Here is a 27,312-nt window from a genome sequence, read left to right as displayed (position 1 = left end):
GGACCAGACTGGACCACTAGCCTCCCCCAACCAAGTCTCAGTAATACACAAGAAGAAAAGCTAGGATGGGGGATCCAAAACACACCAGGGAAACAAAGAGAGCCTGGCAGGCTGGGCAGCAGAAGGTAATCCCACTCTCCCTTTTGTCAGGTTAGAGTTCTTTAAATAAGGACTAGTTTGGGGAAGGGATTAGATACTAGATAGGTCTGTAGGACAGGAGAGGTGGGTTAGGAGAGGCCACAGTACAGTGATCCCTTTTCCCTTCCCTTCACCTGTTGTTGCTCACTCTCCTCCAAACTTCCCGCCCCCCCTAAAGCCTGATTCATTTGGAAGATTTAAGTTTTCTAGCGTTTGTGTGTGTGTGTGTGTGTGTGTGTGTGTGTGTGTGTGTATGGGGCACACATAGCATAAACAGACCACCATGACGCCACACTCCTTTTTAAAACATGTGCCTTAAAGACACTTCTCTCCATCACCCGTCAGAATTAGGGCTTGAATTTAAAAAACTCAAGGTGTCTGGCTTGTTTATGAGATAGAGTTGTGGCAAGTAATGGACAGTGGCAGCGCGCGCTCTCTCTCAGAGTAATATTTCTTGGTAATTGCTGCAATGATTTCTGGCCTTGAGATTAATTTATGCTTCACTCACTGTTCTGCAATGTGCATTGCAAAATGTGGCTGGAATTGAGGTTATGGCTATGTTTGCTGCTAAGGGTGCTGCTGTGGCAGATGTTGCAATGCTAGGAATTAAGGAGTTATAACTGTATATGAAGGAGCAGGCACTGTGGCTGGCAGTGGATTCTGGGTCAGTGATTCTTTTTTGGCTATTTCTGGACTGTGTTTGAAACATGTGTTGGGAGGGACAAATTCCCTTTTACTGTGCGCTTCTGCAGTATTTTTCAAGGCAGAGTTACAAACTTGTGTGTACTCTGTGAGTGCAGCTTACTCTGGCCATAGGGAACAATGAGGAAACTTGAAACACCCTATTGCTTCCCATGGGTAGCTCCTGGGGGCACCAAAGTGGGTGGTGTGGTAGGGCATGATGGGTGCTACCTACTACCCAACCCACACAAGAAATGGGCAAGCAGATGATTTTTAATTAAAATTTTAACTTTTCCTCCAACCACTTTGGTGCCCCTAGGAGCTACCCATGGGGAGCAATGGGATGTTTTGAGTTTCCCTCTTGTTCCCTATAGTCAAATCCCTTGAAAAGTTTCGAGTTTTGTTCCACTAAAACATCCGGTTTAACCACTGTTTCAACAAAATGTTTCGGCCATCTGCATTTTGTTTCAAGCCTGAAACAAAATGCAAAATCCATTTCGTGCACAACCCTTCAACTGACTTCTCAGGGACACTATAAGGGAATGCTGCCTATGGAGAAGACACTTCCAAATAATATATTTGTTAACTATTAATATTCCTGGTTCAACTGGTTCAGAATGCTGCCACAGGAATGCTTGCAATGCGAAGCGTGCAGTGGACAACGAAGAACAGAGAAGGGAGTGGTATCTCCGTTCCATGTAGGCTAAAGGGGCAGGGCTACCACCAAAATGTAACAATGCTTGTAAGGTTCCCGAACTGGGCTTCTACGCATGCACAAAGCCCATTTGTATGAGGTACAGTGACCAGTCAGAAGAACAGGATATCTGTCAGATTGTATTTGCCCATATGAATCTGCCAGGGTCCTTTGCCCTTCCTCAGAGGCCCTGCTTTCAGTCCTGTCACTGACCCAATTCCAGTTGTTGGGGATCAGGGATAGGACCATTTTTGTCGTGGCCCCCCATCTTTGGAATGCCTCCCAGAGGAGCTCCACCAATCTCCTTCCCTGATGAATTTTTAAAAGAGCTTGAAAGCCCTCCTCTTCAAAGAGGGATTTTAAATCTGGTTTTTAACCAATTTTAGCTTTTATCATTGCTTTGAAATTTTCTCACTGTTTTTTTTAATTGCTCCCTGCAAAAAAGAAAATTAGCAAAGCAGGCAAAGGGGTGGCCTAGAATCTTTCTTCCTGGGTAGCTAGATTTCTATTTCCATGAAGTTTTTACATGGGGTGCATTAAAGACACACAATCTCCACCCACCTACCCCCGCCACTAGCCTGGTACAGTCCATTCTACCATATCAGTGCATTCCCACCTCATGCTGCTGCATATATCGGGCTCAGCCACGTGCCAGTGAAATAAATGTTACTTGGGATATGGGTGCGGGCTACTACGCTGAGTCACTGTATAGCAGCAAAACTTCCAGACTGCATTGTGTATCAGCATAAGTATGGTAGCCTAACTTCAGTTGTGGCAGTCATGCATACCTATTCATGACAAATATTCCAGAATTCATTTCTATCTTATTCTTTGTTGGAATTTAATGCCTGTGATAGCCTATGCCTGCTATCAACTTATGCTGTAGAATATAAATGACCATTCATTAAGCTGCTGACAAATGTTCATTTGACCAGCTAACAAATTATAATTCATAAAACAACAGTAGAAAGTATTTACAGTTAAAGCTTTGCTGCTGATTTTTAAGTTAATTAAATCAAAAAAGTTCCAGCAAGACATCTTTCTGTCTTCATTGATCAGTTCATTTTTTCAAAAGACTAGCAAAAGTATCTTATTAATAAATAAAACAAATGAAGTGTGGTGCAGTAATGGAATTCCTTTTTTAAAAAAATAATAAAACTGGGTCTCATGCAGGGCAATTCTATGCATATTCGCTTAAAAGTAAGCTGTAGTGCATTCAAATGAGTTTACTCCCAAGTTAGTAGGTTAGAGTTAAGATGGTAACCTTCTCTGTGATTCCATCTAACATAATTACATGACCAAGATCTGCAGTTTGTGGTCCCCATCTTAATGTTATGTCAGATGAGTAAAGAGAGAAGTCTGTTTTGGCAAGAAGATACATGTCTAACAATCAAGGCTGTCAACCAACTACACATTTTGTTTAGTTTGCTTTTCAATTGATCAATTTATGTACCAAACATAAACAAGTCTATATCTAACCACAGCCTCAATATTGGTGTTACTTTGAGAGATTGAAAGAAATGCGAGATAATTTAGAAGGCAATAAACCAAAGCAAGCACAAGCACTAGTTATTAAGTCCATTGTTAACATTTTCTAGTGCATCATCTAATAATAATCTCCCCACTCCCTATTGTTATAACCTACCAATATAGCCTCACAAACAAGTGTGCCCATAACTCCTAGTTCCACTGATTAGAACTGCTTCCTCCAATTAAAACAGGAAAATGTTGGGTGCTGAATCCACTGATTAAAGCAATTAAGCTTTTCTACTAATATCAAGCTTCAATAGAAGATTCTGGGATTCCTGCTCTCTAAAATTAAGGCTTGTATTATCCCTTCCAAGATTACAGATTTTATGTATCTTAGGAGTCTGATATGACTTTACCAAGAACACGTGTATCTTCCTAAACAAAAATGGGAAGCATTCTAGTTCTTTGGCACCAACTGTGCATAACTACACGGCAATTAAATGGGATAGGCTGAAGTCCTAACCACACTTTCTGGAAAGTAAAGTCAAAGTCAACTGATACACTTCAAACACAATACACTCAGATTCAGTTTTTGTTGCCATGCTACAAAATGCTAAATCAGCACACATTCCATGTAAAGAGTTGATTCTGCGGCATCAGTGGAATATTCAGCTTAGTCTGAAAATTAGTATGTAATCTTCCTTTCCTCATACATCTCTCTTCATTATTTAGAAGATAACAGTATTTCAGGTGTACTGTGTTTCAGGATTACACAGAGGCACCTTTTAAAGTCTTGATTTTCTTATATTTAGCAGGGAGAGAGCAACTGGCCCTCTCCAACCCCAGCACAGCATCCCTCCAGTCGCTATTGCTGGTGTCTACCTTGTGTTTCTTTTACACTGTGAGCCTTTAGGGGACAGGGAACCACCTTACTTGTGTATTTTTCTATGTAAACTGCTTTGAGAATTGGTTGAAGAGCAGTATATTAGTAGCAGTAGTAGTAGTAGTCATGTTTTACTAGTTCAAATAAAGCCAAAAGTAACATGAATTTGCATAATGGTACCAAAACATAATTTGAAACTTCTTTAACTGAAGAGCAGCTTCCAGAGAGAGGGAACATATTCCAACCTGAAAGGTCTGCAATGTTGATAGTGCAGTATACCATACACAATGGGAGTTGTCAAACTTGGGTCCCCAGAGGTTGTTGAACTACAACTCCCATCATCTCTAGCAAAAGCCATTGCTGCTGGAGATGATGGGAGCTGAGGTCCAACCAGAGGTGCTCTTACCCCTGGACTTCGGGGCTGAAGTCCAGGACGTCCACAGCCTCTGAGGCCCCCCAAATCCTCTTTAACTGGCCCTATCCACCCCCAGCGCTGTACCTCCAGTGACTATTGCTGGTGTCTATCTTATGTTTCTTTTAGATTGTGAGCCCTTTGGGGACAGGGATCCATCTTATTTATTTATTATTTCTCTGTGTAAACCACCCTGAGCCATTTTTGGAAGGGCGGTACAGAAATCAAATCAAATCAAAACATAGTCTGTCCTGGGTGGTGTGGTCACCCAGCAGAGCATGATGATGCTTAATTTGCAAGGGGGGGGGGCATCCAAAGGCCTTTAAGTTCAGGCTCCAAAATTACCTAGGTACACCTCTGGGTCCAACAACATCTGGGCACCCAAGTCTGAGAACCCCTGCCACACAATATGTAGCTTTATGCTATGCATATTCACTTGGTTTAGTTACACTGAGTTCAGCTAGACTTACTTCCAAGTAAGTCTGCAGGTAACTGCAACCTCCATTTTGCCACACAATGCAGCTTCTTGTTGGCCCAAGGCAAAGAGGTCTGGCATAATCCAACACAACCCATTTTGCAAGCATAATGAAGGTAAGACTATGTATCTCTGCTTAATTTACCAATGCCCATCTATAGTATACAAACTAAAGGACTATTTGCATAGAATAACCTTTAAGAAAGGCTATTTTGCTATAATCACCTCTTATCTACAGTTTTGGTCCGTGGATGTCACTGGAGTCAGTTTCATGCTGATTCCCATTGCACATGCCACCACAATCAGACTGTCAGGGTTAGTGCTGATCATCTGTTTGAGGAGCAAAAGGCTGGATTCAATTGCCATTCACCAACTCTCTCCTCACAAGTAGGGATGGGTCCGGACCTGGGTGGATTGGGACCTGGATTGGGGGTGGGGGGTCACTTTAAGAGCGGCGGGAGGGTTTACTTACCCCTCCCGCCGCTTTCTGCTGTGGCGCCGTAATTAGTAGTGTAATTGGGGCGGCAGGATAGCTCCCTGCCGCCCCTTCCCCGCTGCGGCTCGGCAAAGCTCCCAGTAATGCTTTGCGCGCGCACCAATGACATGAAGCGCGCGCGCAAAGCATTACTGGGAGCTTTGCCGAGCCGCAGCGGGGAAGGGGCGGCAGGGAGCTAACCTGCCGCCCCAATTACACTACTAATTACAGCGCCACAGTGGAAAGCGGTGGGAAGAGTAAGTAAACCCTCCCACCGCTCTTAAAGCGACCCCCCACCCCAGTGCCGGACCACAGTGCGGCGGTTCCGTGCACACCCCTACTCACAAGTGATCGCTGTCAGTAGCAACAATCTGATTAAAGCTGTGTGCTCCTGCTGCAGTCTTTTCCGTTTGAAATATGTATTCATTTGGTTCCTCATACAGCTAGGGATAAGTGTGGAAAAGCTTACTTTCATACATATTTCTCTAGATGGATGGAAGCAAATATCTACCAATCTTGGAATTTTGCAGAGGCCAAGATTCAAATTATTGGGTTCCCAGAGAACCAAAAGCCCTGGAATTCTCAAGTGTTGTCATTACAAAGCTAAAATGCTCCTCCCTATCTAGAAAAGGTGTATCTTCATGCACTGTTACTGCATGGGAGAAAGGCAATGGTAAACCACTCCTGTATTCTACCAGGAAAACCGCAGGGCTCTGTGGTTGCCAGGAGTGGACACCGACTCGACGGCAAAATCTTTCCTTTCTTTCTTTTTTCATGCACTGTAAGGCATTTCTTCAAAAGAACATCACAATCCATGTTACAAGCTGCTTTTTTGAGTGCTCTCAGATGGTTGGGAGTGGGGGAGTCAAACACAGCAGATGGTGTAAATCAATTGAGTCAAACAAATAAAGGCTGTACAGCATTGCACATGCCAAAAAATATTGCATTTTATACCTTTAGCCCATATTCATACAAATCAAAAAATCTCATTTTAAAGAAAATTGATCTACATCTTATGGATTCATTAAAATAGATGAGTAGCTGTTAGTCTGCTACAGTAAAAATTAACAGTCTTGTGCTTTCTTAAGGACCAGCGACAACATCCTAGCACAGCTGTTGTGCAACAAACAAAAATACACTAGTGCAAGAAGACTGTATAGCTTGTACAAGGATTTTTGGAACTGTGCTCCTGTGCAAAAGTTCCTGAAAAACACATGAGGCATGCTTCAGGTTTGTGCTAGTGCAACACTAGTCTGTAACGCAAGTGCCAGGCTTAGAACAATTGGCCAGCACAATGCCCTTAGCGTAACTTCCTTGCACAAGCATAGTGTCAGTCAGGATGTCAGCCCAACGTTTTTGTTGCATGAGCTTTGTAGGTTTCACCAGATGCATTAAGTGTTATCCTAGGTAGGTAGGTAGGTAGGTAGGTAGGTAGGTATACAGACAGTCAGACAGACAGACACATGTACAGTGGGGAAAATGTAAACAGTGAGGCCAAACGGCCATGAAATTCAGTGAGGTACAATTTGTGACCATTCTGTCTACAGCATAAACAGCTACCAGATGACAGCAACATGCTAATTAGTACTTGTAGTGGGAGATGAAAGAAATGGCTGACATTGCCAGTAATGGTGCAGGAGTGCAGTGCGCAATGGGCCTCCACAAAATTTAGTAATCCAGAGTTGCACTGCGCACATTGGGGGCAGGGGGAACTTTTTTCAATCCCTCCTGCACCCCAGAAGTGCTCCCTGCAATCCAGAAGGAGGTCCCAGAGGGTCACACAGTCCTTCAGACCGACTTTTGGGTCACATGGAGCACTTAGGGGGCGAGCGGGGATCAGCTAAAATGCCCTCCCACCGGTGCAGTGTGACTCTGAAATACTAAATACTGTGACGAAGGTGCTTTGCACATTGTGTCTCTGTGTGCATGGTTAATGGGGATGTCAGCCATTGTCTTGACTCAGGCCTAAACCAACAGAAAGGTTTTCTGATAAATTCCAGTTTCGCAGTTTGATATCAGAGTAAACCTTTTAATTTACTTGGCGGAAATCTTGAGAATGAAGAAATCCACAACAGCGCCCCTGCTCTTAAGCACAAGAGATATGAAGGCTAGCCTAGGGCCGCCTGCTTTGCCTTACCTGTAGCTGAGGCAGATGCTGTTGCCGTGGATGGTGGTGGGCTGCTGCTTTCCAACAAGAGGCAAGAACCATTTCCATTGTTCTCTTTCTTGACATACATGTCTGTGGCACTGGGCAGTGGAATGGGGTGGCTGATCCCCAGCTCTTCCTCTTGAGCTTGCTGCCTTCTTAATGCAACCTGGGAATGAGAATGTTTAAGCTGCGTTGGGTCTTCACAGCTAACATGATGGAAAACTCGAGACAGAACTACTATTTGCCTTTTAAACAGCTTGTAAGTGCTAAGATAAAGACATGAGAGAGCAGAAGTGCAGAGAGCTGTACAAAACCTTGCCCAGTTTATGTTCGCCTAACCTTTCATAAGTTGCCCAGTGCAGGTCACTGGTTCAAAAGAATAACTGACAATAACCAAGGCTTCCTTTTGCGTGAGTGAATTCTGGATCACACCTGTAGCTGTGGCAAATCCAGGTACTTCAAAAAAAGAATACTAAAAATACATTGCAATAAAAGGTAAAGCTATGCTTGAAATTCATAACTCTTGGGGAAATATAATCTCAGATATTGTGGCTCCTCCAATGAATGTGCTGGAGGAAAGAGAGAGAGCTTTTTCATTCCATCTGGCTGAATCCATGGAGACCTTGTTTCGGGGGTAGGGCCAACCAACCCCATTACTATAAACAACATGATCTGATTATTTTTCACATCACTAGATAGTACAGACCCAAAGTCATGAGCTATCTCCACAGCAGTAGCAAAGAACAAGCTGTACTTGATCTGACACTTTTGCAAAGAAGCCTGAGAACACGCCGATTGTACAATCTCTCCTGCACCAGAAAACTATTACTGTCATTCAGAATGCCTATTCCCACACAAATCCCACTGATGCCAACGCAATAAGCTTCCTCTCCAAAACACAAGTTAACCAGAACCACCCGCTTTCCTTATCCTTGTTGCATTACTACTGCAATGCAAGCAGGGAACAATCAGCATTGGAGTAGGGCATCTGTTTGGGGCCATTCAAAGTAGGCATATGCAAAGAGCAAATCTCCCCTCATGCTGGCTTCAGAGTTGTCGTTTTTGTGTCCTGGCAAGGCTGCTGTGCTTTTAACAGTTGTGTGGCATGCATGCAGAAACAGTGATGGGGAAAAGAAGGGCCTGGTGCACTGCTGTTAAGAAGGCCTAGCGGGGAGGTGAAATGGCGGCTATTATTTGGCTATGGCAACAAGCAGAACAAGCTCAAAACAAAGGAGCAAAATGCAAGACCCCAAAGTGGAAGTCTTGACTAAAGGAGCAATGAAAAAAGGAACTATCCAAACATTAAAATGAACATGCATTTTTCTATGCCAAGTGTGAAGAGGGGAAAGCATTTATCATTTACCAACGTAACATCCAGTATAAAGCCTACTGACATGTAGGAGGTTTCTGTCTGCAAAAGCAACTAAAGCTTAACTTGGTTTAAGTAGTAATTTGTGAACTAGGAGAGATTTAGTCCTCAACCTCACCATGCATTTAAGTAATATAATTAATTCAATTGCTCTCAGAGCTGCAGATGCTATGAAATGAAGGAGGAACCTAAAACCCTTTTCAGAAACAAGGACAAGGATTTTATCACTGTTTCTCTTTGCATGCATTATTTTGCTATCTTCAAGCAAATCTAGTGGGTAATCACTTGCACAACTTTGCCTTCTTGATTTCTCTCTCTCCACTACTACCTAACTCTCTCCAATTTCAAACCCACCCATTCACCCCCCTCCCCACTTCTGGGCAGTCTCTGTTCTAATTCCCCCATCCCTGTCTTGTCCATCTAAAGTAGCTTTGCAAGCTCTCTGGGCAGATATCATGACCCTCTGTTTTGGAGAATACATAGCACACGGTTAGCAAAATGGTATCCAAGACTGCATGTTGAGAAACAGCCAAAATGTAATTGGCACTCCAGGACTGAACAAGTGCTTAAGATTCCAGATGATGGGCCCCTATATTTTCACCTGACTGCACAAGCAAAAATTTGCCACTGCACTGCTTACTTCAGTATTTGGCGTTTTTATTAGGTACTCTTCAGCATAAGTTCCAATGGCAGTGTACAACTGCAAGACTAAAACAAAATAAAAATACAACAGTAAAGCTGTGGGAGAAAAGCATCAATAAATAACAGTGATATATACAATAAAATAATAATAATTTTTTAGAAGTCAAACCACGAAACTATTAAAACCAGCTATCTAAGACACTGGAATTTAAATTTTTTAGATTACTTGGTGCCAGAAAAATATCAAAGTAGGTTCCTGGGAGAGCTTTCCCCTTGAATTACAGATATGGGGCACCAAGTACACAAAAGCCCTCTCTCCGATCATCATCTACCTAACCTCAGAAGGCCTATGATAAAGAACCTCTGATATGAATACATTTGTATAGCAGAGAGCCAGTATAGCGTGTAGTAGTTAGAGCATTAGACTAGACTTGTGGAGACTTTGTCAGGTTGAAATTCCCACTCAGTCATGTGTCCCTAGAGTAGCATTGCAAGGGAAGAGATCTGGTCTTGTGGTAGCAAGCATGAATCTACTACCTTTGTTAAGCAGAGTCCACCCTGGTTTGCATTTGAATGGGAGACTACATGTGTGAGCACTATAAGATATTCCCCTTATGGGATGGGGCCACTCTGGGAAGAACACCTACATGCTTGCATGCAGGAATTTCTAAGTTCCCTCCCTGGCATCTCCAAGATAGAGCTGAGAGAGACTCCTGCCTGCAGCCTTGCAGAAGCTGCTGCCAGTCTGTGTGTAGAAGATACAGGGCTAGATGGACCAATAGTTTGACTTGGTATAAGGCAGCTTCCTATGTTCCTAACTTTGAGCCAGCCATTTCCTGTCAGCCTAACATACCTCACAAAGTTGATGCAAAGATAGAAAGGGGGGAGAAAGGGTGGGACCAAAATGAAGTATCAGTAAAGGGCAAGGTGATCATTCCTGTAGGCAATTCTCAAGTGACTTACGGCTTTTTGCAAACCTCAGACTCCAGTGGAACTCTGCAAACCATAATCCATGTACTAAAATATAAGATTTGATTCAACCTATAGTCTGCCCTGGTTGCATATGAATGGGAGACTTGATGTGTAAGCACTATAAGATATTCCTCTCAGGGGATGAAGCCGCTCTGGGAAGAGCAGAAGGTTTCAAGTTCCCTCCCCGGCTTCTCCAAGATAGGCTGAGAGAGATTCCTGCCTGCAACCTTGGAGAAGCCGCTGCTAGTCTGTGAAGACAATACTGAGCTAGATAGACCAATGGTCTGACTCAGTATATGGCAGCTTCCTATGTTCCTATGATATCAGAATTTTAAGTTTAAAAGCAGTTTAGAAATATCTTCAAGAATGTGTGTTTTAAGGGGACATATTCTGAATCCCCACAAAAAACCCTAAGCACTCATAACCAATTAAAATAAGCATGTTGGTTCCGAATGAGCCAGAAATGGGGAACTCCTACATTTGTATTTGTAATCAGAAAAAAAGAGTATGTAATAAAACATTTTTAAAATGACATCTATTTATTACATTTCTATACCGCCCTATCCATCCAAAGGCCCTGGATGGTAATTAATTCTAACTGGAATTGATTTTGTTTATTGTTGTCTCCAGAAAAGATACACTTTGCAACAGAAAATGTGACATTAACATTACTGAAATATTTCCTTAAGGTTTAAAAGCAGCATATACTGGCAATGCACTGCAGGCTTATTGCAGGAATACAGCCCTTCAGCTGCTGCATTTGTGTTTTGCCTGAAATATTTCAATGTTGTTGATGATGATAATAATAATATTAATAATTTATTGTTCTATTGTTGTTATTAAATGTATATAATTCATTTCAACAAAAAAAGTTCTCAAAGCAGTTTATATAGGCGAGGAAATAATAAATTTCCTCTACCAACTGGAGTCCACAAACCCAGTTGCCACAATTCATGATAAGTGGCCCTTCCAACTCTGGCAACTGGAATTAAGGAGCTGATTATGAGGCGGCTCAGGATAGGAAGGCTTTAAAGTTTACTATTTGTTTGGCTCACTAACACAAATGCTGAAGATCCAGAAAGGGCCAAGGCAATCTGAAGGAGCATTTTGGAAAGGGGAAAACCACTAATCTTATCTTTGCTAATGTGATCTAGCAGGGATTCCAGGCTAAAACTAAAATAAAAGCAGGGAGCATACCCCACTTGTAGACAAGAAAAAAAACACACCACAGAGTGATAGGACAGAAATAACATGCATGGTAGGGTGGGTTATTTCTCTGATGGAGCTCCTAGCTCAGAATTAAATTTTAGAAAAACAGAACAAGCATTTAGAAAGGGTGACAGTTCTTTGTATAATCATTTAACTTTTCAGAAATGCAAAAATTTCATGGCAACTGGCCAAAGAGAGTCTTTGTTAAGCAAATCTCATTGGGCTGTTTCAGACATAATACAGATTAAATCCTGCTTCATGCAATTTCTATTAACTTTTTGAGTAAGGTCTGCACTAAAAAACAGGGAATTGAGAATTGTGCTCTAGAGCTCTTGCACAGAAGTTCCCTTTTAAAAAATGAAGTGTGTAGCAAGTTTCACTACTGTTGCGCTACAAAAGCATGTCTGCACAACATAAGTATGGAATGTGATTTGTCTTGCTGTGCAAAATTAGTTGGGTAGGGTGTCCTTTTGAAAGACAGAATCCCTACATACTCTGTCCTTACCTGATGCAAGGAACTATGGGATAACCATTACTTTTCAATAACAGAACAAATCAAATAGAAATAGCAATAATATGCTGAGGTGGTACATTTAAGTATAGGAATAGTTTACAGCTGAAGAACAGTTGGTAGTCAATGAATGTTGTTTAGAAAAGTAGGGACCAATGCAGATTGTGTTTGGATTCAGTATGAGAAAACACCATCACAACCCAGCTAAACCAAAGAATCAGACTGCTAGGACCGCAGACCCCCAATAAAAGAAGAGTCTAATGAAACAGATCAATTGTAATGACCGGCTTTGCCAAACAGCTAGAAATAAATGTATCTACCATCAATAAAACTATGAAAGTAATTGTAGTGACATTATTGTTACTAAGACATGGGGACTATGTCTATTATAAAGTCAATGGGAAACCAGTGAAAATGAAAATATATCAGTTTAAGTTTTGAATTGGGACTATTGTTTTCTATGGAATGAATACTGAAACTCTTGAAACACTGTTCTTTGAAATTTTGAACTTTGAAAACATTTGTATCAGATATATTTTTTAAAAAATTGCATCAGTCAAATCATTACACGGTATCCTAATTTTTTTTTAAAGGAAAAGAAAATTCCATTAATCAAATCAGTTTGAAACTCTTGAAACACTGTTCTTTGAAATTTTGAACTTTGAAAACATTTGTATCAGATTTTTTTTTAAAAAAATTGCATCATTACACGGTAGCCTAATTTTTTTTTTTTAAGGAAAAGAAAATTCCATTAATCAAATCAGTTTCATAGGGTGGCAAGAAAGCACTATATACATAACAATCTGGGAGGTTTTTACACAGTAACTTGCAAATCATCATTTAATTTAAATTTAAATTATCAAAAAATTTATTTTCCTTCATGCACTGAGTTAATGAAAGAAAACAAAACTATCTTCTATCATTAACTCAGTAAGTACATGAAGGAATATTTTAACACATGTTTAACTTAAACAAATGACTTTAACATATTTTGCATATCTCAACTATGGAAGTCTACCCTTGCTGACTGCACGAATGCCAAATCTTTAAGTTCCCACTGAGTATGAACTTGAGTCTTCATGTTTAGAGTTGTTTTTACTCTGGAAGGTGAAAATTCCTCCAGACTAAAACATTAGCCTACCATTCATACTAAAGATTCTTCATCTTTTTTCAAAAATACACTTTTTCATGTACTACATCACATGTTTAGAAGACAGTCATATTTTAGTTTAGGGGTTTCACTCAACAACATCCAACTTCTTTTCTCTGTCTCTTTTTTCTTCAGTACAAATATTGAATTTTAATAAATCAAACCCTATTCCCCCCTTAAAGCAATTATAGGAAAATAAGCAGGATCCAGTATTCAAAACTTGTTGGATACTCGTCTACAACATTCCCTGATGACATAGAAAAGGGAATGCGGGGTTGAGGTGAACACTTTCCAAGGTGATAGAGAAAAACTAGCATGGTGGATTTAAAAACAACAACACCCGGTTTGTATGTTTTTTGAACGGCTGTATTTTGTTTAAAGTGGTGTAATGTACCTGCGGAAATTAATTATCAATTATTAACCACAAATCTGGCAACGCTTGTTTTGTTTCCTTGGATCCTTAATTTTACAAACCAGAATAAGAGTGCAGCCAGTTGAGTAGGGGGTGGGGGAAAGTATTTTATCTCTCAAAGTACCCGATGAAAATACAAGGGCACATCTCTCTGGGTCCCAAACTGTATTGCATACCGGACTGTGCAAGTGGCATGAAATCCCTCAAAACGAGTTTCAAGCAAGGGTCATCGAGCGGGAAGAAGGCATCCCGCATCTTCTCCTCCTTAAGGGGCTGCCTTTTTTCACCCCTCTACTTGCGTCCACTGTCCTTGCTCACCTGGGCTGCCATCACGCGTTGCCTCTCTGCAATCAGACTGCACTTTTTACACTGGCAGTCTCTCCACGTACAAAAGCGTTTGTGCCCTTTCAGAGGCGTAGAATATCCGTGGTTCCTACAACGCGCACATTTCGGCAGCCGCGATTTCCTGGCCGAGGTACTGGGCGCAGCAGCACCGGCGGCACCCAGAGTTAAGACCCCGCCATTGTTTCCACCTCCTGCGGCCAACGCAGCCGGTTTCCCGAAACTGTCCATCTTACCCCCCTCGACATGATGCTCTGAGGCAGCCGAGGGTTTGCTGAAGGAGGAATCGTTGGGCATTTTCTCTGGCCAATTGGTCTGACAGCCTGGGGAAAGGGTGGGTGGGGAACTTGGGCCCTGTAAATTATTAGTTAACTGGTATTTCAGTTTTAAATTAAAACAGTGAAACGAGAACTGGCTAATAAGGTGCTGGTCTTTGCCCAGGCTGGAGCTTGGCTTGCTGCAAAATGCAACGGAGCAGCCCTACTCTTTGCAAGGCGCTTTTTGCTACTTCTTCGGAATGCTACATACTGTACGGAACGTCACGAGGCGGGGCCTGGAGCGAAGGCGAGCGCCCGCGCGCCGGGCTCCTTATCGTTTACTTCGACTGAGTTCGGGCTCGCCCTCAAGTAAGTGCGCGCGTGCACACACAGCCAGCTTGCAGCGTAGCGCGTGCAAGTGATCCACGCCACGGACGGACAGGACGCTTTGCAGCTACTAGCAAAAGCTAACGCCGCTCCAGCACCAGCTTGCTTGCTTGTCTGTCAAGCTCAGAGCTCAGCATGGCCACGTTACGTCGATATTGGGGGGGGAAAGAGCCACTTTCAGTTCTGCCTCATTGCCCGTCCCATATACCCCACTATCTCGCGGACAGCACAGCAGCCCGGGCGCTTTGTATGCACTCCTGCTCTGCAGTCCGGCTGCCCATCAGAGTCCAAAGCTGCAACCTTGTGCATCTTTGTGTGGCAGTGGCACAGTGGCACCCTCCTGCTGGGGTGCAACCGCGGGGCGCCTATGAGCAGCAGCGAGCGGGAGAACAGCCCCCCCGCGCACGCCCTTCCCTGCACTCTACCTGAGAGCGAGAGAAGCCGAGAGGAGATCACCAGCGAGGCAAGCAAGCCCGCCTCCTGGCGCGCGGGGTCTGTCACTGGAGGGCCGGCGGGCGACCGCTCTGTGGAGGGAAGGCGTAAGTTAGAAGGAAGGGGAGCCCCCTCTCTCCTCTCACTGGCTCCAGCCTCCATGCGGGTTGCAAGCCAGCAGGAGGGAGGAGATTGCCAAAGCCAGCAGGCGCTTGCTAAGGGGCAAGGAGCAACTTAGGCAGCTCATGCCCATTTACTCTCGGGGCCCTGACTCACTTTCCTCCCCTCTCCAGTGTCCAGCCGCCGCCGCCCTTCTCTCTCTTCCCTGCTGCAAAGGCTGTTAGGGTCTGGGGGATGGATGGATGGAAGGAAAGCTGCCAGACCCCTCTGCTTCATTCAAGATGCTCTTTGAAGCAAGGGTGTAACAAGGCTGGAGTGGGCCCAGAGACAAAATTTTAAAATGGGCCCCTTGCTGATACACACAGACTCACTTCACAATATATAGTTATGTGACTTGCTTCTGGGGGGCCCCTCGAGGCATGGGGGCCCCCAGGCAGCTGCCTCTCCTTGCCTAATAGTAGTTGCGCCCCTGCTTTGAAGGGGTTGCAACAGGAAGTAAACCATACAATCAATAATGTACAAACACATTAAAACAAACAATGAAGTGCAGTCCCAGTGAAGGATTACAGATGAGCAGAGTCAAACCAATTGTATTCCTTTCCCTATTAAACCATATGGCAGTTTCAATGAAAAGCTCTCTAAAATAAGCTTGCCTTCACTTGCTTCTTAAAAACCCACAAGATAGTGTTCTACAGAGACATTCTCTAGGAAGGCAGGATTGCCTGTAGCTCTCTACCAAACGCACATTTGGTGGCAAGCCTGGCTTTGCTTCTAAGCAACACAAGGAGGACATTGGCAAAGTTGCCCATTGGATCCATGCCTGCCAGCAAGGCTGGTGGGGAGTCCGTGCTTGGAGAAGGAAGGAGCCAGAGCTGGTTGGCCTGGCTGGGGCACCCAGCCATATGAGGCTCTCCTCTTCTCTACCCCACCTCAAACCCACCCAAACACTACAGACTGCCTCCTGCAGCCCAGCTGCTCTTGCCTCACACATTTATCCACTCCCTTCCACCAGTTATTTATTTTCTCACCCCCCATGTCATTTCACTTCACCCCCTTTTCTCTCCCCTCCCCATTTTCTCCCTCTCCTCCCAGCCAGTATTCCCTCTAACAGAGATTTCCAGATGTTGTTGACTACAACTCCCATAATTCCCATGCAGAATCCATGGCAGCTGAGGGTTCTGGGAGTTGTAGTCAACAACATCTGGGAATCCCTGTTAGAAGGAACTCTGTTCCCAGCCATTTTCAAGCCCCTTATTCTTTTCTTCCCCATGTCATTTCTCTTAATCTCTTTCCCTCTTCTCCACAGTACATCCTCTTATCTAGCTGTTCAGGCTTGGCATGAGTAGAGCTGGTCTTGTGGTAGCAAGCATGATTTGTCCCCATAGCTAAGCAGGGTCTGCCCTGGTTGCATCTGAATGGGAGACCTGATGTGTGAGCACTGCAAGATATTCCCCTCAGGGGATGAAGCCGCTCTGGGAAGAGCAGAATGTTTCAAGTTCCCTCCCTGGCTTCTCCAAGATAGGGCTGAGAGAGATTCCTGCCTGCAACCTTGGAGAAGTCACTGCCAGTCTGTGAAGACAATACTGAGCTAGATAGACCAATGGTCTGACACAGTATATGGCAGTTTCCTATGTTCCTATGAGAGAGAGAGAGAGAGAGAAGGGACATGGATGGGCAAGGCTTGGTGAGAGAAAGAGAGAGAAGGGGGCATCTGATGGGCATCTAATTAGACTGGACTAATTAGATTAGAAACTGGAAGAAGAAGCCAGAAAGTTCCTTTAGGGCATATGCATAGACTAAGCTACTTTTCAGATAATTGCCAGATTAGCTTCCATGTGGGTGTGGTGCAGAGAAGAGATGGATTCTGTTGGGAGAAAAATAATTTTAAAAATCTCTTTGCTGTGCAGACAACTAACCAGGTGGTTTTCTGGCCAGTATCTGTAACATCAATATGCCCACTGTGCTGTGGTTCATTGAGCAAGATTTAAGGGAGTGTAAAAAATATTTGTTGTTTGCAAGGAGAGACACCCAAGCCAAGTGGTGGGCACCCATGTTGGGCAGAGAGTGGCATCCAGCTGTTCAGCAGGCATGGAGTCGTGAGAAGGTGTCCCCATGCATCTTTGCTTCCTATGGTGTTCTCTCCGTTACAGGAGATGATTCATAGCTGCAGCAAGCATCACTGGGAAACCTGTGACTTTTCTGTTTATGAATTCAGTTTTGAAATAGGCAGGCAAGCTGCTCTTGTAACTTCAGAATGCATTTGTTCTCCACTCTTGTCGTTGGCCTCTGCTTTACCTTATATAGATCTGTTTCCTTTTACCTTTCTAGCCTGTGCTGCTTTCAAGAAACCCAGAGTGGTACACATGGTTAATTTATACCCCCAAAAGCCCTATGACAAAGGTTCTGCTGAGAGACAAGTGAGTGTCCCAGAATCACCCAGTGAGTTGAATGGCTGAATGGGGATTTGAACTCAGGTCTCCCCAGTCTTAGTCCAACACTCTGAATCCCTACATCACACTGGCTCTTGGCTCTACACCACACATGACATCAGTTTTCCAAAAGAAGTGTGATAAGCTGTTGGAAAGGATTCCAGGGTCTTCCTAGGACCTTTCAGCATAGCATTTACACTTCTTAAATTTAAATTGTTATTTAACTACCTCTGGAAATATACAGTGTCTGTCCCCACTGTATCTCCCCTGCTCCATTTCATGTAAAAATTCTTGCTTCCTGTACAGGGTTGTTTTAAATATTGCTGCAGTAATATGTTTAAATGCTTTGAAATTCTGTGATGCTGTATATACTGTTAGGAACTGAAAATAATTTTCCTCTCTTGGGTAGGTGTGAGGGGTGAGAGGGTAGGCATCTTGTGGAAACTGGGACGGGCGGTGGGGGGGAGAACTTAAAACAGTGCTATTGTAGGGCTGAAGCAGGGATTATGGAGTGATGCACACAGAGTGAATTCAGGTGCCATCCACTTCATTTTCTAACAATCTTGCAGGAACTGGACTACATAAGAACACATATATCCAAACTATTTTATTAGTATAGTGCTTCTTAATAGTTACAAGTGATACTTCGTTTGAAATATTTATAGTAACCTATAAGTAACAGAAAACAGAGGTCAGATATCGAAAGTTAACAGAAAAAAACAATTCTTAAATGAAACTGAAAAATACTCCCACCCATTCTGCTCAAAACCCGGCAGCCACCCCACATACATTCCACCACCCTTTCAGTGCCCCCAGTCTGGCCCTGGTCCAGCTGCCCATTCCTAGACAACTTTCAGAGTTCAAAGCTGCAACCCTGTGCATCTTTGTGTGGGAGTAAGTTCCACAGAACTCAGTGGGACTTTGCGTAAGCATGCATAGGATCAGGCTGTTTTTGCCTCATTATACTTCCACATTCAAGGGCGGCTACCAAATGGGGGGGGGCAGGGGTCAAGCCTCCCGAAAAGTGACTCCCCGCCCCACCCCGCCATCCTTCCTATTTCAGAAATCTAATATGTGGGGCACAGTTCATAGTCTATCCATAAATGAACTTTGCCCCTTCTGTGTCCCCCCTCAGGTTCCCCCCCCCCCCGATGCCGCCACTGCCATACCATTGTTGGGGGTTCGAGGGAAGAGGCTGCTGCAGTTGAAAATAACACGCCAAACCAGGCCACTTGTAGAGCTGCTGCCTGCGACACTGTTGCATTCACTCATCATCCTCCCACCGAGTTGAATGAAGGGAGAGTGTATACGATTTCTATGAAAGTACACATCTGAATCCATTCAAAACCAGTTTAACCTCTAGGGCTTCCTAACAAGAGGGATAGGAATCATCGAAGGGCTGGAAGAGCACCATGAACATTACACAGACTGGAGGCCTTGGGTTGTAAATGGTGTCCTGTAGACATGGCCTAGATTCCCCTGCAATCGCTGTGGCTGCAGAAAGACAGTAGTTATCAACAGAGCTGGAAATGGTTTGAAAAAGACTTTACTTTGCATGGAGAAGACACTTATTTCTCACTAGTATTTTTAAGCCCGTTATGATAACGGGCGCTAGCTTTCTATCCCGTCTTTTCTGTCTCTCTCTCTCTCTTTCTGTCTCTTTTTCCCCCCCTTGTCCCCTCTCTCTTTTTGTTTTTTGTTTTGTTGTTGTCTCTGTTTTTGTTCTTCCTTATTTTGCTTTTACTTTTTTTGGGGGGGGGGTGGATGAATAATGGCCAAAATGGCCCATGAGAAGGTGGCCGCCCCCGCCTATCGTCTTCCCGCGCACCCAGCTGCTGGAGCCCACCTTACCCGCTCCAGCCCGAAGGAGAAGAGAGGAACTCGGAAACAGAGCTATTCTCTGTGTTAAGCTGCTGCCTATACTGTCGCAATAGGTGTCCTTTGCGTCCATAGCGGCAGTTTGAGCAGTGACTTAGCACAGAGAGGAGCTCTGCTCGTGAGCTCCTCTCTTTTCCCTCGGGCTGGAGCGGGTAAGGTGGTCTTCAACAGCTGGGAGGGCGATAGGCGGGGGCGGCGACCTTCTCATGGGCCATTTTGGCCCTTAATCTTTTTGGGGGGGGAGCAGGGAAGGTGATTTTGGGCAGCTGGGAGGGCGGGTGAGCAGGCGGCGGCGGCGGCTGTGAGCGGGCGGGGGCCTCGTTGGCGGCTTCGCCGCCACCTCGCCCAGCTTCATTTTGGGCAGCTGGGAGGGCGGGTGAGCAGGCGGCGGCGACGGCTGTGAGCGGGCGGGGGCCTCGTTGGCGGCTTTGCCGCCACCTCGCCCAGCTTCCCTGTCCCCCGTCTCGGTCTTCCCCCGCCGCCACTGCCCTCGCCTTTTTCAGGGCGGCCGCTTCTGGTTGCCTCGGCCTCCTCTCGCCGTGCCGCAGCTCATGGCTGAGGCGGCGGCTCCGCCGCCGCCTCGGCCACTTTCCCCCGCCGCCACACACCGGCTAATGGCCGCCCGTGGCTGTGGGACACTGGTGTCTGAGGTCCTGTGTCCCTTGGGCTCTTCTGGGCCTGCACTTCGCGCAGGCCCAGAACAGCCCAGGGAGGCAGGGACGCAGATCCCCAACATTCCAAAGCCACGGCCACTCACTTAGCCTTTTATTATATAGGATACTGTTGTTGCCCCTGCTCAAATAGGTTTTTTAAACAAATACAAGAACCTGTTTGTCAGAGGTAGAAGAGGGATGAGTGAATACATACCAAGAGCAGGTTCTTTGTCAGTACTCTCGGTGGGGGTGGGGAATCTGTCTCTTGCCTATGAATCGACTGTACAGTTTCTGCACTGTGAAATAATTGTCTGGAAAGAAAGAATGGCTTTTAGCCTCTCACATTTAAAAACAACAACTTGTGAATATGGTTAATGTAGCGTGGAACACAAGAAACAACCATTTTTAATTTGAATAATAATTCCTAGATATGTGGCTATTTAATTCCAGTGATCTGAGGGATGCACACCATCCTGTTCAAGTGAAGCGATGCAGTTATTAAAGATACCCATTATCAATTGCTGGTTGTCATTTCTTGTTATAGAAACCTCCTTCTGGGAAAGTAGCTTCTCCCACACTAGAAAATGGTGAATATGGTACAGAAATGAACAAACATTAACATTTCAACATGTATAATATGTGTCACTGTGACATCGTTACACAGATACGAGGAAAGCAAAAGGCAATTTCAGTGTTTATGGTGAAAATGAACATTCCTGCACTCAAGTGGAAACTGAACTTTATGAGGGGTTCTTAAGAGTGCAGTAAGTCAGTAGTTGGTGGTGGTGGTGTTTTCTTTTCAGAGAGTTGAAGGTTTAGGATTCCTGATTGGGGTGGATTCCCCAATCGGAAATACACCCCAATGTAGGAATTGTTTCCTCTATTAGCCAGGCTTTGGAGGTTTCAAAAACCTGTAAAACCTATTTGACTAATGGCAACAAGGAGACAAAAATAAAAAATCTTTCAAACTACTCTTCAGTCCTCCAGCTGTTTTTGGAGTACAACTCCCATATTATATAAAGGGCTACTTATTTTCACCCCTTTACTTGCTTCCACTGTTCCTGCTCATCTGGGCTGCCATCACGCGGTGTCTCTCTGCAATCATACTGTAGCCACTTTGGCCAATAGTTAGGGATTATGGGAGTTGTAGTCCAACAAGTAATTTCCCCAAATTTTAACATTCAGAATGCTGTTTTAATTTCCAGGGGTGCCAAGACAAATTACATACATACATTTATTTATTTATTTATTTATTTATTTAACAACTACCCTGCTTCTCTGGTCATACACAACCACTCAAAGAGGCTTACAGTACATCAAAACAATAACACATGAAAAAGTCAAAACAGTATAAAAATCAGTTGATCTCAGAACTGTGGTGCACTCTTTGGTAACCTCTAGGCTTGACTACTGCAATGTGCTCTATGTGGGGCTGCCTTTGTATGTAGTTCAGACACTTTAGTTGGTTCAAAATGCAGCGGCTAGATTGGTCTCTGGGGTTTTCAGAGAGACCATATTATGTCTGTTTTAAAGCAGCTGTATTGGTTGCAAGTAGGTTTCCAGGCAAAATACAAATGCAAAATTACCTATAAAGCCCTAAACAGCTTAGGACTGGGTTACCTGGGAGAGCACCTTGTGCATGATCCTCACTGCACATTAAGATCATCAAGAGAGATCTGTCTCTGTGTACCGCCAGCTTGTCTGCGATGACTCAGGACCTGGCCTTCTCTAAGTTGCTCCTGGGCTCCCTATAGACATTCGTGGCTTAACATCTTTACCGGTCTTTAAAAGAGCCCTTAAGACACACTTTTTAAACCAGGCTTTTGATAATCTCTGAATGTTGTAAATTTTTAATCTCTGTTTAAATTTTTTAATTGTAGTAATCTTTGAATGTTTTAAATTTTGATTGTTTAATAGTAGGTTTTATTCTGTTTTTATTGTGTTTATTTTTGTAAACCAGGGAAGCAACCTGCCTAGAGAGCAGGAGGCTGTTGGTTCGAATCCCCGCTGGTGTGTTTCCCAGAATATGGGAAACGCTTATATCAGGCAGCAGCGATATAGAAAGGTACTGAAAGGCATTTCATACTGCGCGGGAGAAGGCAGTGGTAAACCATTCCTGTATTCTACCACGTGGCTCTGAGGTCGCCAGGAGTTGACACTGACTCGACAGCACAATCTTCTTCTTCTTCTAGAGCCTTTGGTGTCGGGCGGTATCTATCTATATATAATACACTAAGGTCGTATTTGGCAAGCCCCGCCCACACTGCTTTACCAGCAAGAGGTAACAGAAAAGAAGCACCGTGATGATTGAGCAGTGAGGATTCCATATGCAGAAAGAGAACAGGAGTGGGTAGGGGGTGAGTGAGCGGGGAGGGGGCAGACAAGTGAGGGAGCAGACGAACAAGTGAGCAGTGGGGAGGGTGAATCAGCGAGCAGTGGGGAGAGAGCAAGCATGCAGCGGGGAGGGGGCATGTGGTGAGGAGGAGGCAGCTGACACTGAACAATAAAGCAGGGGCTATGGCGGAGGGCAAGGTGAGCAACAAAGTCCTAGTGCACATGCTGTGTGGGTTCAGCTAGTATAAATTAAATTAATAATAATAATAATAATTGTATAGTACTCTCATTTGGTACTATTTGTATTGGGGTTGGCAGGGGCAAGGAATATTAAAACATGGAATACTGTCCCAGTCTGAAATGGTGACATCCAGGAAATTGATGTACCTTACCCTACTATGATGTTGGGCTTCTGCAACTCAATAGCCTTTTGTTATTGTTAGCAGATAGGAGCCACCAATATACACAAACATTTTTAGTTTTAAGAAAGTAAAAAAAAAATTCCCTGTTAATAAAGCTCACACATGCACACACAGAGATTGACCGTCAACAGTAAAGGACCCAGCAGTCAAGAACTACACTGCAGACTAGCATTTGGTAGGGTTGCAATGATGGCCTTGGAAAGGATATTTAGATGCCATGACATGTCTATACCTACAAAGATTAGAATCATTCAGACAATGGTTTTCCCTGTGACACTCTATGGACGCAAAAACTGGACATTGAAGAAGCAAGATAGAAAAGGTATTGATGCTTTTGAACTTTGGTGCTGGAGAAGACTTTTGAGGATACCATGGACAGCCAGGAAAACAAACAAATGGATCATAGAACAAATCAATCCAGAAGTTTTACTCGAGGCACAAATGACCAGGCTCAAACTATCATACTTTGGGCACATTATGTGAAAACCCAGCTCCCTTGAGAAGTCCATAATGCTGGGAAAAGTTGAAGGAAAGAAGAAGAGGAGGACCAGCAGTAAGGTGGATGGACTTGTTTATGACAACAATGAATGCACCACTGAGAGACCTTAAAGGCCAGGTTGAAGAAAGATCATCCTGGAGAGAATCCATCTATGTGGTCGCTAAGTGTCGACACCAACTTGACGGCACTGAATCAATCAATCAATCTCCATGGAAGGCTTGGGAAGACTCCTATCTGAAACCTTGGAGAGCTTCTGCTCTTCAGTGTAGACAATACTGAGCTTGACAGGCCAATGGTTTGACTCAGTAGAAGGCAGATTTCTGTGGTCGCCAACATTTCATTGACAAATGAAACAATTTGCTTGATGACAGGTCCTTCCAAGAAGGACACAAACACACAGGGACACAAAACATGAACACACACGTACCAGTTAAGCACAGTTTAGAGGATTTAAACGAGGATTAGACAAATTAATATAGAAAGAAAGGTCTGTCAGTAGTTGTCAGTCACGATGGCTATGTGGATACTCTATATTCAGAGGCAGGATACCTTTGAATACCAGTCTATAGACTCAAAAAGTTCAGATTCTCAGACAAGTGGGCAAATACATGCTCCTCTTAAAAAAAAAAAAAAAAAGTTAAGGTTTACCCTTACCAAAATGTCTGTCAAGAAGGAAGAGCCACCAAATTACAAACAATATAGGCAAATAATACATACCACCAATCTGATTTCAAACCATACCTTATATTACCTCAGTATTTTAGGATGTAAGGATAAATAAGCATTTCAAGGACAGGTCAAAAAGGCATACTTTAAAACAATTCCTCATGATTAGTTTTACAAAATCTTATTTTTGATGCTAGTACTACTACTACTATTTATATACTGCTTCTCAACAAAATTCTCAAAGCAGTTTATATAGAAAAATAAATAATAAATAAATAAGATGGTCCTCTGTCCCCAAAGCAGGGGCGGAACCACCATAGGGTGAATGGGTTCAAAGAACCCGGGCCACCGCCAATCAGGGGCCGTGCCTTGTGGCCCCGACACACACACCCCAACGTCTCACACCAGATGTGGGGGTGCTGGTTTAGCTCGGCCCCTGTTCAGGAGTTAAATGGCCACTGCATTTGTGGCATGGCCAGGGGCGTCTCTTCCCTGCCTTTAATGCAGGGAAGAGCCACTCCTGGCTGCACTGAGAATGCAGCGACAGCCCCAACCTCAGTCTAGCTCCCAAAGGGGCCGAACAGCCCCTTCAAGAGTTAAATGGCTGGTGCTACATTTGCTGTGTGGCCAGGAGCGGCTCTTCCCTGCCTTAAAGAAAGGGAAGAGGTGCTTTTGGCTGAGCTGCGAATGCAGCGCCAGCCCTGGTCTAGTTCCCAAAGGGGCCGTGCGGCCAGCCTACACAGGTAGAGTATTGAAGCATAGAGGACTTAGCCAGTTAGTGTTTCCATGGTTATGATTTTGAGGGCCAGTACAATATCTCAGTCTGGACATCAGATTTCATGCCCTCATTGTGTGAACATCATGGGTCATTGAATTTTCTCAGGGGGTTTTGGAGCTCAGTTGGAGCTGCCACTTCATAATTATCCTGTAAACCTGAGGGTTTTAAAAAACTGAATTGATTTGATTTTTAAAAAATTATTTACATTTATATCACAACAACCTTCACAACAACCCTTTGAGGTAGTTTAGGCTAAGACACACATGCCTGGCCCAGAGTCACCCAGTGAGCTTCATGGCTGAATGGGGATTTAAACTCTGGTCTTCTCGGTCCTAGTCCAACCCTCTAACAACACTCTAACCACTATGCCATGCTGACTCTCTTTTCCATGCTGACTCTCTAAGTCTTAGGTCAGCAAGCTTGTGTATAATGCAGCCTGGCAAACTTGAGCTTCAGCAACACCACACATGATGCCCAGTTGCATGATTTTTACTCCAGACAGACTTAAAAAAAAATCAACATCACCCTGCAATCAAGAATCAGGGTGGTGTATTGGGGAGGAGCTGCTTAATACTTTACCTTACAGCTATCTGTCATCAGCCCCACAACCTGTTTTCCCACTGTGCGGGGAAAGTCCCAGTATCTTTTCTTCACAGAAAGAAAAGAGGTGAGGTGGGAGTTCCCATTGAGAAGACAAATGGCAGGAAGGGAAAGCATTTAGGCAACGCCTCTTTGCATCATTCTTCCCAGTCTCAGTCATAGCCTCCAAGGGTGATTTTCATTTTAAAAAACAAAACAACACTTGGAAAAGCATCACACAACTGAGTGTCCCATGTGGTTCAGCCCTAACAGTTTCCCCCTGGTAAAAGAAGAAAGGGGTGTGTGAGGGAGGAGTATGTTGTGCCAACTCACTCATAAGTGAGTAAACATGCAGGTGGATGAGTGGATGCTATAATGTGTTGAAAGATGCATTGCATAAAGCCTGACAAACCTGTAAAAGAAGGCAGTCTGCAAGCAATTACAGCTGAGAAACTCTGCTCATTACAGAATTTTAAAGTGTCTTCCCAAGAGATGCTAAAATTGCTTTTAAAATTTTATATTTATCTGTAATGGCAATCCACCAACTTGCAGATTGTGCGTTAAAATGTTAATGCTTTAGTAGTCTTAGAAGTACCAGCCTTACAGTTTCTAATGCCGCTGAGAGTGATCATGCCTCCAGAAGAAAGCACTCCAGTTAGCAAAAATGGTGCTTAGAGACATTTGCTGGATATCTTTAACATTGCATTTGTTCACAGGACAATTCACAGTTTATGCAAACTAAAACAGTATTCTGTTCAAGGTTGGGGCAATAAAGGTACCTGTGAAAGAGTCTGGCAAAGGTGTCAGCAGGCATCCAGGCAGGGGAACAGGACCACAAAAAGATCATGGAGCGGGAAGTCACAAGTCATCCCCAAGCAGGAAACTAAGATGTCCTGCCAGCAGTCTTGTGGAGCCCGCTGAGGGTTTGAATAGCCCTGCTATCTGACTCATGTCTCCTGCTCTGCCTCCTCTTCAGGAACTAATGGAGCTTAAAGGCTCCATGCCCTGTTTCTTAAGCATTGGCTCTGGCTAGGGATGTGCATGAACCAGTTTGGAGGCCCTTTTACAGACCTCTGAATCGGTTAGAAGGTTCAGCCAATTCGACGGTGAGGGGGGGTTACCTTCAAGGAGCAGGGAGGATGCTCTTACCACCCACTAGCACTGTGATTAAAACCAATCCCGCAGAGTGGCAGCATACCTCCTTGCCCGATGCACACATCACATACATGCACCAGACACTTCCAGTCTGACGCTCACCAGGGTGGCAAGACGGTACGCTGCTGCCCCATGGAACCCTTTTTAATCACAGTGCCGGAGAAGGGGGAATGGACCGGGGGTTGGGAAGAGAACCCTCCCTGCTCCTTAAAGGTAACCCCTCCGCCATCAAACCAGCAATCACTGCTTCCATGCACATCCCTAGCTCTGGCAAAGCTCCCCACATTTCCAGTTCTGAGGAGGAATGCTCAGTGGTGAAGGGCAGGACCATTTCCCCAGGCTGAGCTAGTACAGACTCCTGGGGCTCCCTTCCCTGTGTTTTTAAATGATGGTTCCTGCACCCAGTCTTCCTTATCCTCTGATAAGAGGGGGGTCTAACTCCTGAACCGTGACAGCTAGGCCAGCCACATTTTGAAGAAGCACTATTTGCATTTAAAACTGCTGTTTTCTGCATTACGTATCACATCAACCATAGCTACATGTTGTAAACAAATGCATATCAGGAACAAAAAAGCAGTCTCCATATGCACTGTGCACATTCTCTTAGGATCCAGTCCTACACAGAATTAGATAGACCTAAACCCATTGATTTCCATGGGCTTAGCCACATCTAACTCCATATAGGACAGGACTTTATTTGTATCCAATGTGTTCCAATCTCTTTGAAGCTGGACACCCA

General features: G+C 44.2%; 1 protein-coding gene across 3 annotated transcripts in view; it reads right to left on the bottom strand.

Moving 5' to 3' along the window:
* DMRT1 (doublesex and mab-3 related transcription factor 1) overlaps positions 1–19,357 on the bottom strand; it is a 101,983-nt gene extending 82,626 nt beyond the window's left edge. Inside the window, exons 1-3 of one of the 3 annotated variants that reach the window (XM_053301311.1) lie at positions 18,779–19,357; positions 9,387–9,454; positions 7,366–7,543 (exon numbers count right to left, since the gene is read on the bottom strand). In XM_053301311.1, coding sequence (XP_053157286.1) covers positions 7,366–7,543; positions 9,387–9,454; positions 18,779–18,950 — 418 coding nt within the window. In that variant the 5' untranslated portion in view covers positions 18,951–19,357. Of the gene's footprint in view, positions 1–7,365; positions 7,544–9,386; positions 9,455–13,818; positions 13,913–13,960; positions 14,934–18,778 lie in introns of those variants that run through there. The other 2 variants (XM_053301312.1, XM_053301310.1) reach the window with 2 other exon arrangements.
* Positions 19,358–27,312: the final 7,955 nt, after the last annotated feature.

Source organism: Hemicordylus capensis, chromosome 2 (genome assembly GCF_027244095.1).
Source record: "Hemicordylus capensis ecotype Gifberg chromosome 2, rHemCap1.1.pri, whole genome shotgun sequence".
NCBI classification, from domain to species: Eukaryota; Metazoa; Chordata; class Lepidosauria; order Squamata; family Cordylidae; genus Hemicordylus; species Hemicordylus capensis.
The sequence above is the reverse complement of the archived record's forward strand: the minus strand, read 5'-3'. Positions and strand labels throughout refer to the sequence as shown.